At 46.4% G+C, this 17,954-nt stretch overlaps 1 protein-coding gene across 3 annotated transcripts in view; it reads right to left on the bottom strand.

Annotated features, from left to right (window-relative positions):
* Positions 1-4,715: 4,715 nt before the first annotated feature.
* The window catches only part of LOC121544609 (synaptosomal-associated protein 25-B-like), a 71,013-nt gene continuing 57,774 nt past the window's right edge, over positions 4,716-17,954 (bottom strand). Inside the window, exons 6-9 of one of the 3 annotated variants that reach the window (XM_041854587.2) lie at positions 12,491-12,608; positions 6,037-6,156; positions 5,723-5,867; positions 4,716-5,555 (exon numbers count right to left, since the gene is read on the bottom strand). In XM_041854587.2, coding sequence (XP_041710521.1) covers positions 5,493-5,555; positions 5,723-5,867; positions 6,037-6,156; positions 12,491-12,608 — 446 coding nt within the window. In that variant the 3' untranslated portion in view covers positions 4,716-5,492. Of the gene's footprint in view, positions 5,556-5,722; positions 5,868-6,036; positions 6,157-12,177; positions 12,296-12,490; positions 12,609-17,954 lie in introns of all 3 variants that reach the window. The other 2 variants (XM_041854586.2, XM_041854588.2) reach the window with 2 other exon arrangements.

Below are 17,954 nucleotides of genomic sequence, written 5' to 3'. Positions count from 1 at the left end.
CTTTTAAATGACTGTATCAGCCTGTCTCATGGATGTAAGATTCAGGGATGAGCTGTTTGGGTGTGTTTTTAAATGAGTGTGTGTGTGTGTTTGAGCGAGAGAGATGGAGTGTGTGTGTGTTCTTAGTGACAGCGAGCTCTAATCCACCTTAAGGCCAGGGTCCAAAGAGTATATCCATCAGTGTAATGTCAATCCTCTCCTTCCCCTCTGTGGAGTGTCAGTCCTCTCCTTCCCCTCTGTGGAGTGTCAGTCCTCTCCTTCCCCTCTGTGGAGTGTCAGTCCTCTCCTTCCCCTCTGTGGAGTGTCAGTCCTCTCCTTCACCTCTGTGGAGTGTCAGTCCTCTCCTTCACCTCTGTGGAGTGTCAGTCCTCTCCTTCCCCTCTGTGGAGTGTCAGTCCTCTCCTTCCCCTCTGTGGAGTGTCAGTCCTCTCCTTCCCCTCTGTGGAGTGTCAGTCCTCCCTTTCCCCTCTGTGGAGTGACAGTCCTCTCCTTCCCCTCTGTGGAGTGTCAGTCCTCTCCTTCCCTTCTGTGGAGTGTCAGTCCTCTCCTTCCCCTCTGTGGAGTGTCAGTCCTCTTCTTCCCCTCTGTGGAGTGTCAGTCCTCTCCTTCCCCTCTGTGGAGTTTCAGTTCGCTCCTTCCCCTCTGTGGAGTGTCAGTCCTCTCCTTCCCCTCTGTGGAGTGTCAGTCCTCTCCTTCCCCTCTGTGGAGTGTAGCCTGTGTGGGTGTGTAGTGTAATGATCAATCTTCACCCTTTAGCTTCTCCAGTCTAGTTTTGCAGGATGTACACAGTAGTCCACCATTCTCTACGAGCTTGATACATTTGAAATAATACAAAAAAGAAATACATTTTTGTTCTACAGCCATGTTGTTTTTATTGGCATGTTTCCGTATTATTTTACAATGATGCTCACAGTCTGGAAAGATATGTGTGAACAAAAAGAGTGTCAGGAAGCAGGGTATCCTCTCAGCTGGGAGTGTCCTACATAATGCTGGGCATGCTGTGGCGGACATGTTACTTACAGATTTTAGTCTTGCTCTAGAAGATGATTTATTCATAAGATTCTGAGTTCTATCTGCTGACAGACATGCATAACACACACATGGGCCATTGTACATCAATGGGAGTAGGACAGAGAGGTTGAGCCGGACATAACCAGAGGTTGATGGGCCAACCATGAATGGCTGCTACTGCATTGGAGCCCACCTGGGTATTGGAGCCCACCTGGGTATTGGAGCCCACCTCGGTATTGGAGCCCACCTGGGCATTGGAGCCCACCTGGGTATTGGAGCCCACCTGGGTATTGGAGCCCACCTGGGCATTGGAGCCCACCTGGGTATTGGAGCCCACCTGGGTATTGGAGCCCACCTGGGTATTGGAGCCCACCTGGGTTAAGTAATCAGACTGGTTGTTGTTGTTCTCTCCCTCTCCCACCTCCTTCCAGCCCCTCCCACCTCCTCCCACCTCATTCCAGACCCTCCCATTTCCTTCCAGCCCCTCCCATGTCCTCCCACCTTATTCCAGCCCCTCCCACCTCCTTCCAGCCCCTCCCACCTCCTCCCACCTCATTCCAGCCCCTTCCATTTCGATCCAGACCCTACCACCTCATTCCAGCCCTTTCCATTTAGTTCCAGCCCCTCCCACCTCCATCCAGCCCCTCCCAGCTCCTCCCATCTCCAGGCCTGTCTGAGGGGAGGGGGGGTTGGGGGTATTTACATACTCTCTTCCCCTGACAATGAGTTGATATGGTCCAGTTGGTTGGAGCATGGTGCTGCCAAATCCTAGGTGGGACACCTGGGCTCACGTACACAATGTGTATAGGGACTATAGATAAACTACCAATGGTGTACTGCTGCTCATCTTCGTCAATGATAATGCTAAATAACTTACATTGAGGGAATGGCTGAAAATGAGGTGCACCACTGGTCATGTTCCCAGTACAGTTGTGCATTGTCCAGGTGGCTATTTTTGAAATGGGAGAGTCTGGGAGGAGAGTCTGGGAGGAAGGTGACAATGTTTGGTGAGAAGGGAGTTCCGACTTGTATGGTTAGTTTTTCTCGCTTAGCATCATAACAACAGCAACAGAGGACCAGTGTCTGACATGGACATAACACTGACTCATTGAAGAAACCGCATGTAGTGACGCAGTGTCCGGCTCACGTAAAGCAATAGTAGCCGTCGTATCAGAGTAAGGATGTAAAAACAGTTGATATAATACATTTATACTGATTATAAAAAAGAAACAAAAATGAGTAAGAAAGAAAAAGAGAGAAAAAGACAGATCTTCACAGGTGCTTTAGGAGGAGAGACAGAATGGAGGGTAGAGTGACAACTTTAGGAGGAGAGAGAATGGAGGGTAGAGGAACAACTTCAGGAGGAGAGACAGAATGGAGGGTAGAGGAACAACTTCAGGAGGAGAGAGAATGGGGTAGAGGAACAACTTTAGGAGGAGAGAGAATGGAGGGTAGAGGAACAACTTTAGGAGGAGAGAGAATGGAGGGTAGAGGAACAACTTTAGGAGGAGAGAGAATGGGGTAGAGGAACAACTTTAGGAGGAGAGAGAATGGAGGGTAGAGGAACAACTTTAGGAGGAGAGAGAATGGGGGTAGAGGAACAACTTTAGGAGGAGAGAGAATGGGGGGTAGAGGAACAACTTTAGGAGGAGAGGGAATGGGGGTAGAGGAACAACTTTAGGAGGAGAGAGAATGGGGGTAGAGGAACAACTTTAGGAGGAGAGATAATGGGGTAGAGGAACAACTTTAGGAGGAGAGAGAATGGGGGGTAGAGGAACAACTTTAGGAGGAGAGAGAATGGGGGTAGAGGAACAACTTTAGGAGGAGAGAGAATGGGGTAGAGGAACAACTTTAGGAGGAGAGAGAATGGGGGTAGAGGAACAACTTTAGGAGGAGAGAGAATGGGGTAGAGGAACAACTTTAGGAGGAGAGAGAATGGGGGGTAGAGGAACAACTTTAGGAGGAGAGAGAATGGGGGTAGAGGAACAACTTTAGGAGGAGAGAGAATGGAGGGTAGAGGAACAACTTTAGGAGGAGAGAGAACAGAGGGTAGAGGAACAACTTTAGGAGGAGAGAGAATGGGGGTAGAGGAACAACTTTAGGAGGAGAGAGAATGGGGGTAGAGGAACAACTTTAGGAGGAGAGAGAATGGGGTAGAGGAACAACTTTAGGAGGAGAGAGAATGGAGGGTAGAGGAACAACTTTAGGAGGAGAGAGAATGGAGGGTAGAGGAACAACTTTAGGAGGAGAGACAGAATGGGGTAGAGGAACAACTTTAGGAGGAGAGACATAATGGAGGGTAGAGGAACAACTTTAGGAGGAGAGAGAATGGGGTAGAGGAACAACTTTAGGAGGAGAGAGAATGGAGGGTAGAGGAACAACTTTAGGAGGAGAGAGAATGGAGGGTAGAGGAACAACTTTAGGAGGAGAGAGAATGGGGTAGAGGAACAACTTTAGGAGGAGAGACAGAATGGAGGGTAGAGGAACAACTTTAGGAGGAGAGAGAATGGAGGGTAGAGGAACAACTTTAGGAGGAGAGAGAATGGGGGTAGAGGAACAACTTCAGGAGTAGAGAGAATGGGGTAGAGGAACAACTTTAGGAGGAGAGAGAATGGAGGGTAGAGGAACAACTTTAGGAGGAGAGAGAATGGGGTAGAGGAACAACTTTAGGAGGAGAGAGAATGGGGGTAGAGGAACAACTTTAGGAGGAGAGAGAATGGGGTAGAGGAACAACTTTAGGAGGAGAGAGAATGGAGGGTAGAGGAACAACTTTAGGAGGAGAGAGAATGGAGGGTAGAGGAACAACTTTAGGAGGAGAGACAGAATGGGGTAGAGGAACAACTTTAGGAGGAGAGACATAATGGAGGGTAGAGGAACAACTTTAGGAGGAGAGAGAATGGGGTAGAGGAACAACTTTAGGAGGAGAGAGAATGGAGGGTAGAGGAACAACTTTAGGAGGAGAGAGAATGGAGGGTAGAGGAACAACTTTAGGAGGAGAGAGAATGGGGTAGAGGAACAACTTTAGGAGGAGAGACAGAATGGAGGGTAGAGGAACAACTTTAGGAGGAGAGAGAATGGAGGGTAGAGGAACAACTTTAGGAGGAGAGAGAATGGGGGTAGAGGAACAACTTTAGGAGTAGAGAGAATGGGGGTAGAGGAACAACTTTAGGAGGAGAGAGAATGGAGGGTAGAGGAACAACTTTGGGAGGAGAGAGAATGGGGTAGAGGAACAACTTTAGGAGGAGAGAGAATGGAGGGTAGAGGAACAACTTTAGGAGGAGAGAGAATGGGGGTAGAGGAACAACTTCAGGAGGAGAGAGAATGGGGTAGAGGAACAACTTTAGGAGGAGAGAGCATGGAGGGTAGAGGAACAACTTTAGGAGGAGAGAGAATGGGGGGTAGAGGAACAACTTTAGGAGGAGAGACAGAATGGAGGGTAGAGGAACAACTTTAGGAGGAGAGAGAATGGGGGGTAGAGGAACAACTTCAGGAGGAGAGAGAATGGAGGGTAGAGGAACAACTTTAGGAGGAGAGAGAATGGGGTAGAGGAACAACTTTAGGAGGAGAGAGAATGGAGGGTAGAGGAACAACTTTAGGAGGAGAGAGAATGGAGGGTAGAGGAACAACTTTAGGAGGAGAGAGAATGGAGGGTAGAGGAACAACTTTAGGAGGAGAGAGAACAGAGGGTAGAGGAACAACTTTAGGAGGAGAGACAGAATGGAGGGTAGAGGAACAACTTTAGGAGGAGAGAGAACAGAGGGTAGAGGACGAGACGATTAACCATAACTATCATTTAAATAAAAGCCAAAGGCCGACGACACAGAACAACATTTACAACAGGAAGAAGAGGAGAAGGAGGAAGAGGAGAGGTGGGGGGGGTCTGATATGTGCATGTGTGCAAACCTACTGAGTAATGCTACATTCATAACCAAGTAGGAAGGTAGTAATTACCAAGTGAGAAGGTAGTAATTACCAAGTGGGAAGATGGTAATTACCAGTTGTGAAGTCGTAAATACTAGTTGGATGCATTCACATGCATTGACCACGTTGAGAAACGCAGATTGGCTAATGGCCAACAAGCTGCTTTAACCATAAACTAAAAGTACAGCCATCATGCTGGTAAACAAATGATTGTGTTCAAAAACCATATTAATATATAGCTTTTTATAAATAATGTTTTGTTACATTTAACTGCCGAAAATGCTGTTATCAAGGTAATTTCCTTTGTAGGTGGGGTCAGAGGTCACCATGTGGGAGTAGTGGGAGCTCAGGATGATAGACGTGTTTCCCAGTTGGAGAGGCGTTCAAGCGGATTTTTTCCTGTCGTATGTGGTAAATACCAACTTCCCACTTGGTTATGAACGCAGCAAAAGTACCATGATAAAAGCATGTTTGCACCGTCCCGTGACATGCTTGAGAGGGGTGCAGGGATGGTGATGGGGGTTTTGGGGTCGGGGGTTTAAAGCACTTGTCGCTGCAGCTTAGCCCAACATCTTTGTGGCACGCTGGTTGGCTTCATCAATCCTGGTCTTGTTGGAATCAGCCTGAGGTGAGAGAGAGAGAGTTGAGATGATATGAAATGAAATCATTCAAGCAATCAACTACCAATCAATAAATCAAGACTGTGGATTGTCAACTCAAGGATGGGCTGCCAATCGCTAACACTGAAAATGTATTGATTGATTGTCATCGTCAAAATAATGGATGGTACCTTGTCCATGATCCTGTCGATCTGGCGGTTCTGGGTGTCGATCTCGTTGCCCATGTCCAGGGCCATGTGACGCAAGTTACCGATGATCCCACCCACCTGCTCCAGGTTCTCATCCATCTCATTCTCCCGGGCGTCGTCTGTTACCCTGGAAACACACATCGGATATTCCATGAAACTAACGGTAGCCTTGGAGTGGCAGAGGGAGTCCACACACACACACACACACACACACACACACACACACACACACACACACACACACACACACACACACACACACACACTCTCTCTAACTAATACATGAACACACTCACCTGCGGATGAAGCCTCCACTGATGGCCATCTGTTCACGTTCGTCCACCACACGGGCCCCTGGCTGACTGTTCACCACTCCATCCTGGTTGGCCCCCCACGCCTGGCCCCCACCCTTTATCCTGCAGGGACACACGCCAGTCAGGGTGTGTAGAGGTGTGTGTGTGTGTTTGTGTGCATGTAAACTGTAATTTGATGTAATAGAAATATGACAAAAGCCATGCATAGTGACAGCAAGGCGGCCCACCAACAAAGCATGCCAATGATATCTTAGGGACATACAGTGGGGAAAAAAAGTATTTAGTCAGCCACCAATTGTGCAAGTGCTCCCACTTAAAAAGATGAGAGAGGCCTGTAATTTTCATCATAGGTACACGTCAACTATGACAGACAAATTGAGAAAAGAAAATCCAGAAAATCACATTGTAGGATTTTTAATGAATTTATTTGCAAATTATGGTGGAAAATAAGTATTTGGTCACCTACAAATAAGCAAGATTTCTGGCTCTCACAGACCTGTAACTTCTTCTTTAAGAGGCTCCTCTGTCCTCCACTGGTTACCTGTATTAATGGCACCTGTTTGAACTTGTTATCAGTATAAAAGACACCTGTCCACAACCTCAAACAGTCACACTCCAAACTCCACTATGGCCAAGACCAAAGAGCTGTCAAAGGACACCATAAACAAAATTGTAGACCTGCACCAGGCTGGAATGACTGAATCTGCAATAGGTAAGCAGCTTGGTTTGAAGAAATCAACTGTGGGAGCAATTATTAGGAAATGGAAGACATACAAGACCACTGATAATCTCCCTCGATCTGAGGCTCCACGCAAGATCTCACCCCGTGGGTCAAAATGATCACAAGAACGGTGAGCAAAATCCCAGAACCACACGGGGGGGACCTAGTGAATGACCTGCAGAGAGCTGGGACCAAAGTAACAAAGCCTACCATCAGTAACACACTACGCCGCCATGGACTCAAATCCTGCAGTGCTAGACGTGTCCCCCTGCTTAAGCCAGTACATGTCCAGGCCCGTCTGAAGTTTGCTAGAGTGCATCCAGAAGAGGATTGGGAGAATGTCATATGGTCAGATGAAACCAAAATATAACTTTTTGGTAAAAACTCAACTCGTCGTGTTTGGAGGACAAAGAATGCTGAGTTTCATCCAAAGAACACCATACCTACTGTGAAGCATGGGAGTGAAAACATCATACTTTGGGGGCTGTTTTTCTGCAAAGGGACCAGGACGACTGATCCGTGTAAAGGAAAGAATGAATGGGGCCATGTATCGTGAGATTTTGAGTGAAAACCTCCTTCCATCAGCAAGGGCATTGAAGATGAAACGTGGCTGGGTCTTTCAGCATGACAATGATCCCAAACACACCGCCCGGGCAACGAAGGAGTGGCTTCGTAAGAAGCATTTCAAGGTCCTGGAGTCTCCAGATCTCAACCCCATAGAAAATCTTTGGAGGGAGTTGAAAGTCCGTGTTGCCCAGCGACAGCCCCAAAACATCACTGCTCTAGAGGAGATCTGCATGGAGGAATGGGCCAAAATACCAGCAACAGTGTGTGAAAACCTTGTGAAGACTTACAGAAAACATTTGACCTGTGTCATTGCCAACAAAGGGTATATAACAAAGTATTGAGAAACTTTTGTTATTGACCAAATACTTATTTTCCACCATAATTTGCAAATAAATTCATTAAAAATCCTACAATGTGATTTTCTGGATTTTTTTTCCTCATTTTGTCTGTCATAGTTGACGTCTACCTATGATGAAAATTACAGGCCTCTCTCATCTTTTTAAGTGGGAGAACTTGCACAATTGGTGGCTGACTAAATACTTTTTTTCCCCACTGTATATATATATATATATACGTTATATATGTTAGGTCTATCAATGAACAACTGATCAATTTTAGTGTATTTACTGTGTCTATGTGTTCTTTATAGACTTGTAGCTAGAAGAGACATTAACCCTCCCACCAGCACAAACACATTAAACACACAGAACACCAAGCAGAAGACAACACAGACAGACAGACAGGCAGGGGGGTTAGACACACAAGGAGAACACATTGTACACAGATACAGAACACACACAGGAGTAAGAACACACACAGACAGGTAGAAGGGAGGACAGACAGGAGGGGAGACAGGAGGGGAGACAGGAGGACAGACAGGGAGACAGGAGGACAGACAGGAGGGGAGACAGGAGGACAGACAGGGAGAAGGGAGGACAGACAGGGAGAAGGGAGGACAGACAGGAGGGGAGACAGGAGGACAGACAGGAGGACAGACAGGTAGACAGGAAGACAGACAGGTAGAAGGGAGGACAGACAGGAGGACAGACAGGAGGGGAGACAGGAAGACAGACAGGGAGAAGGGAGGACAGACAGGAGGACAGACAGGAGGGGAGACAGGAGGGGAGACAGGAGGACAGACAGGAGGACAGACAGGAGGGGAGACAGGAGGGGAGACAGGAGGACAGACAGGAGGGGAGACAGGAGGACAGACAGGAGGACAGACAGGAGGACAGGAGGACAGGAGGACAGACAGGAGGACAGACACACATCATATCCACACCATCTGATTACTGGAGGAACAGTTTAGATCACAAAGCATCAGAAATAAACCAGAGTGAGCATGATAGTTAATGATACTGAGTTACAGAATCACATGGAAATGGATAAATACATACACATGATAAAAGTAATGTGTTTACAGCTGCAGGGACTAAAAAGTGAGGTGTTGCCGTGGTGCTAGCAGAATCACTGCTGCAACGTGTGTTACACTGTGCAAGTGATAATTAGTAAAAATAAAAATAAAAACTTGTACAGGGTTATAAAAATAAAGCTTTTTGGTGCCCGCAACTGTAAGTAGAGGAAAATACATAGACAACACTAATGAACATAATGCTATGGACATTATGTTATGGACATAATGATATGGACATAATGCTATGGACACAGAAAAGGCTTTGCCTCAGAACATGACTCTGAGGCCATAGTTTGGCTTTGCATTGGCTCCTTAGGTACTATCCCATCACACTCCATAACCATACACACACACACACGCACGCACGCACACACACACACACACACACACGCACACACACACACACACGCACATGCACACGCACGCACGCACGCACACACACACACACACGCACACGCACACGCACACACGCACGCACACACACGCACACACACACGCACACGCACACGCACACGCACACGCACACGCACACGCACACACACACACACACACTTACACGCAAATACGTGCAAACACGTGTACGTAATGTACACACACAAATGCACACGCGCACACGCACACACACACACACACACACACACACACACACACACACACACACACACACACGCACACACACACACACACACACACAAACACACACACACACACACACGCACACACACGCACACACACAAACACACACACACACACACACAAACACACACACACACACACACACCTGACTTGTACTGTTGTGGCGGTCACACGGTAAGACAAACATTCTAGGAAGTCAAGTTCGGTTTAAAATCACTTGGACTTTATAGACGTTTATGATTGTCGCTCACTACAGCAGTTAAATGTGCATAAAACAATAGCTTTGAAATAAAACTGTTCCTGTGATGGCAAATTGTCTTGAGAAGAAGTACACTATATATACGAAAGTATGTGGACACCCATTCAACTTCGTGGATTCAGCTATTTCAGGCACACCCGTTGCTGACAGGTGTATAAAATTGAACATCCATGCAATCTCCATAGACAAACATTTGCAGTAAAAAGGCCTTACTGAAGAGCTCAGTGACTTTCAACATGGCACCGTCATAGGATGCCACCTTTCCAACAAGTCAGTTCTTTACATTTCTGCCCTGCTAGAGCTGCCCCGGTCAACTGTAAGTGCTGTTATAGTGAAGTGGAAACGTCAAGGAGCAACAACGGCTCAGCCGCGAAGTGGTAGGCCACACAACCTCACCGAACGAGACCGCCGAGTGCTGAAACGCGTAGCTCGTAAAAGTCGTCTGTCTTCGGTGGCAACACTCACTACCGAGTTCCAAACTGCATCTGGAAGCAACGTCAGCATATTCGTCGGGAGCTTAATTAAATGGGTTTCCATGGCCGGGCAGCCGCACACAAGCCTAAGATCACCAGGCGCAATGCCAAGCTTCGGCTGGAGTGGTGTAAAGCTCACCGCCATTGGACTCTGGAGCAGTAGAAACAGGTTCTCTGGAGTGATGAATCACGCTTCACCATCTGGCAGTCCGACGGATGAATCTGGGTTTGGGCGGATGCCAGAAGAATGCTACCTGCCCCAATGCATGGTGCCAACTGTAAAGTTTGATGGAGGAGGAATAATGGTCTGGGGCTGTTTTTCATGGTTCGGACTAAGCCCCTTAGTTCCAGGGAAGGGAATTCTTAACGCTACAGCATTCAATGACATTCTAGACGATTCTGTGCTTCCAACTTTGTGGCAAGGTTTGGGGAAGGCCCTTTTCCGTTTCAGCATGACAATGCCCCCATGGACAAAGCGAGGTCCCTACAGAAATGGTTTTTCGCCTCCCGAGTGGCACAGCGGTCTAAGGCACTGTATCGCAGTGCTAGAGGCGTCACTACAGATCCGGGTTAGATCCCAGTCTGTGTCACAGCCGGCCGCGACCGGGAGACCCATGAGGCGGCGCACAATTGGCCCAGTGTCGTCCAGGTTAGTGGAGGGTTTGGCCAGCTGGGATGTCCTTGTCCCATTGCGCTCTAGCGACTCCCTGTGGCAGGCCGGGCGCATGCGCGCTGACTTCGGTCGCCAACTGTACCGTGTTTCCTCCGACACATTGGTGTGGCTGGCTTCCGGGTTAAGCGAGCAGTTCGGCTTGGCAGGGTTGTGTTTCGGAGGACGCATGGCTCTCGACCTTTGCCTCTCCCGAGTCCGTACGGGAGTTGCAACAATGGAACAAGACTGTAACTACCAATTGGGGAGAAAATAAATACAAAATCAAATAAAAATATAAACAATGGTTTATCGAGATCGGTGTGGAAGAACTTGACTGGCCTGCCTAGAGCCCTGACCTCAACCCCATCAAACACCTTTGGGATGAATTGGAACACTGACTGCAAACCAGGCCTAATCGCCCAACATCCGTGCCTGACCTCACTAATGCTCTTGTGGCTGAATGGAAGCAAGTCCCTGCAGCAATGTTCCAACATCTAGTGGAAAGACTTCCCAGAAGAGTGGAGGCTGTTATAGCAGCAAAGGAGGGACCAACTCCATATTAATGACCATGATTTTGGAATGAGATGTTCGATGAGCAGGTGTCCACATACTTTTGGCCATGTAGTGTATGTGACTTCTAAACACCAGTGAGCTGCACAATCAAATTTCACGAAACATTGTGAACATTAACTCAACTTCCTGAAATGCTTCAGTTCCTCCTGTTTCAACACACATGAACCATACACAGCAACTTACTATCATCTCAGGGCCGAATTCTGAGTCGAGATTTGAACACTTAACTTGAGTGTGGGAAGAGATCTTTTCAATGCAAAGTTCAAGTTAGGTGCATAAATCTCAAAACACACATATAACCATTAGCTTCCCACTAAGCAGTTTGATTCAATACTACATCGAATATAAACGATCATCACTGTTCTTTTGGTAGGAATGATCCTTATCTATTTCATTGTGTTCCCTGTCCAAGGTTTTTATATGTCCACCAAGCATCATGTAACACTATATGGTGAAACCAAGAGCAAGAGAGCATGTTCATGCATAGGACTGATGTACCAACAACAGCAGTAAATCATGTCATGCTAATGTAGGTTCATGTCAATGTAATGCCTACTGCCTCGTGTAAGAATATTATGGAACATGCGGCTGTATGTATGGGGGAAAGTGTTACAGTGGATTAGCCCAGCATGCATCTCTCTCTCTCTCTCTCTCTCTCTCTCTCTCTCTCTCTCTCTCTCTCTCTCGCTCTCTCTCTCTCTCCAGGTCAAAGTGCACATGGAAGCAGCATGCACACTAGTTAAGGCATTAAAGCAGGTAGTCAGACAGGCAGACAGGCAGGCAGGCAGGCAGGCAGGCAGGCAGGCAGGCAAGGCAGGCTGCACCTACTTGTCACAGGGACATGAACAAAGACCACAGAGAGACCCTAGATTGTTCAAATTCTTTTCTGCATCCTTCATGTCCTTATTGATCTGGTCCATCCCCTCCTCGATCCGCTCCAGTTGCTCTGATTATCAACACAAGTCATTTATCCCCACAAAGAACGACAGCACGTGGAAAGAAAGAAAGAAATAGGAGGAGGAGGAGGACAAAGGAGAGGAGACAAAAAGAGACATTGACTGTGACAAGAGAGACAGACGTTGGACAGCACTACCAACACCACAGAGGCTAGAGCCCTGACCCGTCGCCACCGGTTACCTACTTGGCAACACATGGACATAACTGGACACAGCATTGCCCTAAACCCTTCATATCTTTCTCGGCCTCCTTCAAGTCTTGGTTGACCTTGTTCATGCCATCTTCAAACCGATCCAGTTGCTCTGGTGAGGACAAAGGTAATGAGAGCAGTGAAATGAATCGGATTGGCTCTTGTGATGATTGAGCTCTAAGCTACAGCCTATCAAACACAGCCAGAATGCAATGCAAGAGGTAAGACCAATTGGAAAGATGCACCAGGGAAGCAGGGGTCATCACACTGAGCCTAGTATGTCCCTGGTGACATTATGGTGGGAAGCTTGTGGAAGGCTTGTGTATATACAGTTGAAGTCGGAAGTTTACATACACCTTAGCCAAATACATTTAAACTCAGTTTTTCACGATTCCTGACATTTAATCCTAGTCAAAATTCCCTGTCTTAGGTCAGTTAGGATCACCACTTTATTTTAAGAATGTGAAATGTCAGAATAATAGTAGAGAGAATGATTTATTTCAGCTTTTTAACATAGGTATATACTGTATTATCACATTGATAGACTCACCTGATTCTTTGTCAATAAAGACAGTGTACGTGTATTTGTATACGTATTTACTATACAGGCACTTCCATCCAAACTTCCATCTATTTCGTTAACACATGGAATTATTCAGCTGATTAACAGCAGTGATTTGAACCACTAGCCCGTTCAATCATCAGCCTTCTTCCCTGACCTCTGGGCAGTGTTGGGGAAGCTACTCTGAAAATATAGTTACCAAGCTACCAATTACTTCACACTGGAAGAAGTTAAGCTACACTAAAGCTACCCTTACGAAACGTATAGTTTACTTAAATAAAGTTACTTTGAAAAAGTAGTTCACTATCATACCTAAATCTGAAATGTCACAGGCTACAAATTGCAGAGAGAGAGAGAGAGAGAGAGAGAGAGAGAGAGAGAGAGAGAGAGAGAGAGAGAGAGAGAGAGAGAGAGAGAGAGAGAGAGAGAGAGAGAGAGAGAGAGAGAGAGAGAGAGAGAGAGAGAGAGACAGGATGAGAGTGAAGGAGGAGTGTAGATGAACTGAAGTGTTGTGAAGCAGTGGATTAGGTGAAAAGCATTATGGGGGGTGCAATCAGAATGTTTGAATAATATGTAAGTTGGGTTATGACCACCCCCCAAGAGCTTACCCTAACCACTGATACAGGGTCAGTTATTGGTTAATTCCCTAAATGGTGAGTTGGATTAGTATTGTGGTTCGGGTCAACATCTACCTGGAGTGGGTCCAGGGGAGAAGGGAGTGGTCTGTAGCATAGGCAAGGCAGGGTAAGGGTATTCATGGCTGGGGTGGCTTGCTTGCTTGTTGATGTTTGGACTTTTTTTTTTTAATCCCTGGGTTATAGCGATGCGGAAACAACTCACAATGTTTGAGACTGATACACGTCTCTGGTCACTGGACACGGAATGGACACAGCCACGAGATGAGACAGGGAACTAGACATCTATTTTGCTTCTGTTCTTTCAGTCTCTCTCTCTCTCTCTCTCTCTCTCTCTCTCTCTCTCTCTCTCTCTCTCTCTCTCTCTCTCTCTCTCTCTCTCTCTCTCTCTCTCTCTATATGTCTCTCTCTCTTTCTCTCTCTCTCTCTCTCCCTCTCTCTTTATGTCTCTCTCTCTCTCTCTCGCTCTCTCTCTCTATGTCTCTCTCTGTCTCTCTCTCTCTCTCTCTCTCTCTCTCTCTCTCTCTCTCTCTCTCTCTCTCTCTCTCTCTCTCTCTCTCTCTCTCTCTCTCTCTCTCTCACACTCTCTATGTCTCTCGCTCTCTCAAAGAAAAAGCCATATCTCAGACTGGCCAATAAAAAGAAAAGATTAAGATGGCCAGTCTGAGATATGGCTTTTTCTTTGCAACTCTGCCTAGAAGGTCAGCATCCCGGAGTTGCCTCTTTACTGTTGACGTTGAGACTGGTGTTTTGCAGGTACTATTTAATGAAGCTGCCAGTTGAGTACCTGTGAGGCGTCTGTTTCTCAAACTAGACACTCTAATGTATTTGTCCTCTTGCTCAGTTGTGCACCGGGGCCTCCCACTCCTCTTTCTATTCTGGTTAGAGCCAGTTTGCGCTGTTCTGTGAAGGGAGTAGTACACAGCATTGTACGAGATCTTCAGTTTCTTTACAATTTCTCGCATAGAATAGTGTTCATTTCTCAGAACAAGAATAGACTGACGAGTTTCACAAGAAAGTTATTTGTTTCTGGCCATTTTGAGCCTATAATTGAACCCACAATTGCTGATGCTCCAGATACTCAACTAGTCTCAAGAAGGCCAGTTTTATTGCTTCTTTAATCAGCACAACAGTTTTCAGCTGTGCTAACATAATTGCAAAAGGGTTTTCTAATATTCAATTAGCCTTTTAAAATGATAAACTTGGATTAGCAAACACAACGTGCTATTGGAACACAGGACTGATGGTTGCTCATAATGGGGCTCTGTTCACCTATGTAGATATTCCATTAAAAATCTGCCGTTTCCAGCTACAATAGCCATTTACAACATTAACAATGTCTACACTGTATTTCTGATCAATTTGATGTTATTTTAATGGACCAAAAAATTGCTTTTCTTTCGAAAACAAGGACATTTCTAAGTGACCCCAAACTTTTGAACGGTAGTGTAGGTAGGGGTAAAAGTGACTAGGCAATCAGGATAGATAATAAACAGAGTAGCAGCAGCGTATGTGAAGTGTGAAAAAGTGTGAAAGTGTGTCTACGTGTGTGTGTGTGAGTGTGCGTGTGTGTGTGTGGCGTCAATATGCATGTGTGTATGTGTTTTGTGTGTGTGAGCGTATGTAGTCGTATTTAGTCTAAGTGTGTGTGTGTGTGTGTGTGTGAGTGTGTGTGTAGAGTCCAGTAAATGTGCATAAAGCTGGTGCAAATAAAAAGGGGGTCAATGCAAAGAGGTGTTGTCGTGCCCTCTTCACGACTGTGTTGGTGTGTTTGGACCATGATAGGTCCTTAGCGATGTGGACATAGAGGAACTGTGCGTTCGACCCGCTCCACTACAGCCCAGTCGATGTGAATGGGGGCGTGCTCGGCATCTCCATTTCCTGTGGTCCACGATCAGCTCCTTTGTCTTGCTGACGTTGAGGGAGAGGTTGTTGTCACACTGCCAGGTCTCTGACCTCCTCCCTAAAGGCTGTCTCATCATCGGCGGTGATCAGGCATACCATTGTCGTGTCGTCTGCAAAATGAATGATGGTGTTGGAGTCGTGCAGTCATGGGTGAACAGGGAGTACAGGAGGGGACTGAGCACGCACCCCTGAGGGGCCCCCGTGTTGAAAGTCAGCGTGGCAGATGTGTTGTTGCCTACCCTCACCACCTGGGGTCAGCCCGTCAGGAAGTCCAGGATCCAGTTGCAGAGGGAGGTGTTTAGTCCCAGGGTCCTTAACTTAGTGATGAGCTTGGAGGGCATGATGGTGTTGAACGCTGAGCTGTAGTCAATGAACAGCATTCTCACGTATGTGTCTTTTGTCCAGGTGGGAAAGGGCATTGTGGAGTGCAATAGAGATTGCGTCATCTGTGGATCTGTTGGGGCGGTATGGAAATTGGAGTGGGCCCAGGGTGTCTGGGATGATGGTGTTGATGTGAGCCATGACCACCCTTTCAAAGTCATTTAAACAGGCTACCTTGGATTTCTTGGGCACAGGGACTATGGTGGTTTGCTTGTAGGTATTATAGACTGGGTCAGGGAGAAGTTTGAAAATGTCAGTGAAGACACCTTCCAGCTGGTCAGCTCTAAGTAAGCGTCCTGGTAATCCGTCTGAACGTTAACCTGTTTAAAGATCTTACTCACATCAACTACGGAGAGCATGGTTCAGTGTTGCTAGCCTCGAAGCGAGCATAGAAGGCATGGGTTTCCCTTTGTAATCCGTGATTTTTTGCAAGCACTGCCACATCCGACGAGCATCATAGTCGGTGTAGTAGGATTCGATCTTAGTTCTATATTGACAATTTACGTGTTTGATGGTTCGTCGATTAGTATCCCACTCCTTGAAAGCGGCAGCTCTAGCCTTTAGCTCAGTGCAGGTGTTGCCTGTAATCCATGGCTTCTGGTTGGGATATGTACGTACGGTGACTGTGGTTATGATGTTGTTGATGCACTTATTAATGAAGCAGGTGACTGATTTGGTAAACTGCTCAATACCATCAGATGAATCCCGAAACATGTTCCAGTCTGTGCTAGCGAAACAGTCCTGTAGCTCAGCATCTGCTTCATCGGACCACTTCCGTATTGAGCACGTCACATTGGTACTTCCTGATTTAGTTTTTTTGCTTGTAAGCAGGAATCAGGAGGATAGAGTTATGGTCAGATTTGCCAAATGGAGGGTGAGGGAGAGCTTTGTATGCGTCTCTGTGTGTGGAGTAAAGGTGGTCTAGAGTTTTTTTCACCTCTAGATGCACAGGTGACATGCTGGTAGAAATGAGGTAAGACGGATTTCAGTTCTCCTGCATTAAAATCACCGGCCACTAGGAGCCAGTACTATCAAGCTGCTTCTCCTGCCTAACCAACCAGTAATATCAAGCTGCTTCTCCTGCCTAACCAACCAGTAATATCAAGCTGCTTCTCCTGCCTAACCAACCAGTAATATCAAGCTGCTTCTCCTGCCTAACCAACCAGTAATATCAAGCTGCTTCTCCTGCCTAACCAACCAGTAATATCAAGCTGCTTCTCCTGCCTAACCAACCAGTAATATCAAGCTGCTTCTCCTGCCTAACCAACCAGTAATATCAAGCTGCTTCTCCTGCCTAACCAACCAGTAATATCAAGCTGCTTCTCCTGCCTAACCAACCAGTAATATCAAGCTGATTCTCCTGCCTAACCAACCAGTAATATCAAGCTGCTTCTCCTGCCTAACCAACCAGTAATATCAAGCTGCTTCTCCTGCCTAACCAACCAGTAATATCAAGCTGCTTCTCCTGCCTAACCAACCAGTAATATCAAGCTGCTTCTCCTGCCTAACCAACCTTATCCGTCTGATCCACTTCCACAAGGTTCCATTTCCTTAACCAAAGCCTTAACCCAGGGATTCTATTAAGGTGTCCTGTTTGAGTGGAAGTGAATGAGATGTTTTGTCACTAACCAGTATAACTGATCAGTGTGTCCTCTCAGTAAAGCGGATGTGCTATCAACTAACAACTGAACCGCAAGGCCACATGTTTCTTGTAGCCGTGCTTTTTTTTTTCAGATCCGCTATTGAGTCAACAAGCAGTTAACCTCAATACTACAGCTCATTGTTACTGTCTACTGAGAAATCATACTTTACCTCTTATAAGATAAAGATAAAAAGCAAGACATTATATATTACAGAAATAACTGAGATTAAAAACTCTGGTGCTTTTAACTTTCTAACTGCACATAGTATACTAGCACAATGCAATTAGAGTTCAGTACAGTACAGTACAGTACAGTATAGTACATTATATTTA

This window comes from Coregonus clupeaformis, chromosome 29 (genome assembly GCF_020615455.1).
Source record: "Coregonus clupeaformis isolate EN_2021a chromosome 29, ASM2061545v1, whole genome shotgun sequence".
In the NCBI taxonomy this organism is placed as follows: Eukaryota; Metazoa; Chordata; class Actinopteri; order Salmoniformes; family Salmonidae; genus Coregonus; species Coregonus clupeaformis.
The sequence above is the reverse complement of the archived record's forward strand: the minus strand, read 5'-3'. Positions and strand labels throughout refer to the sequence as shown.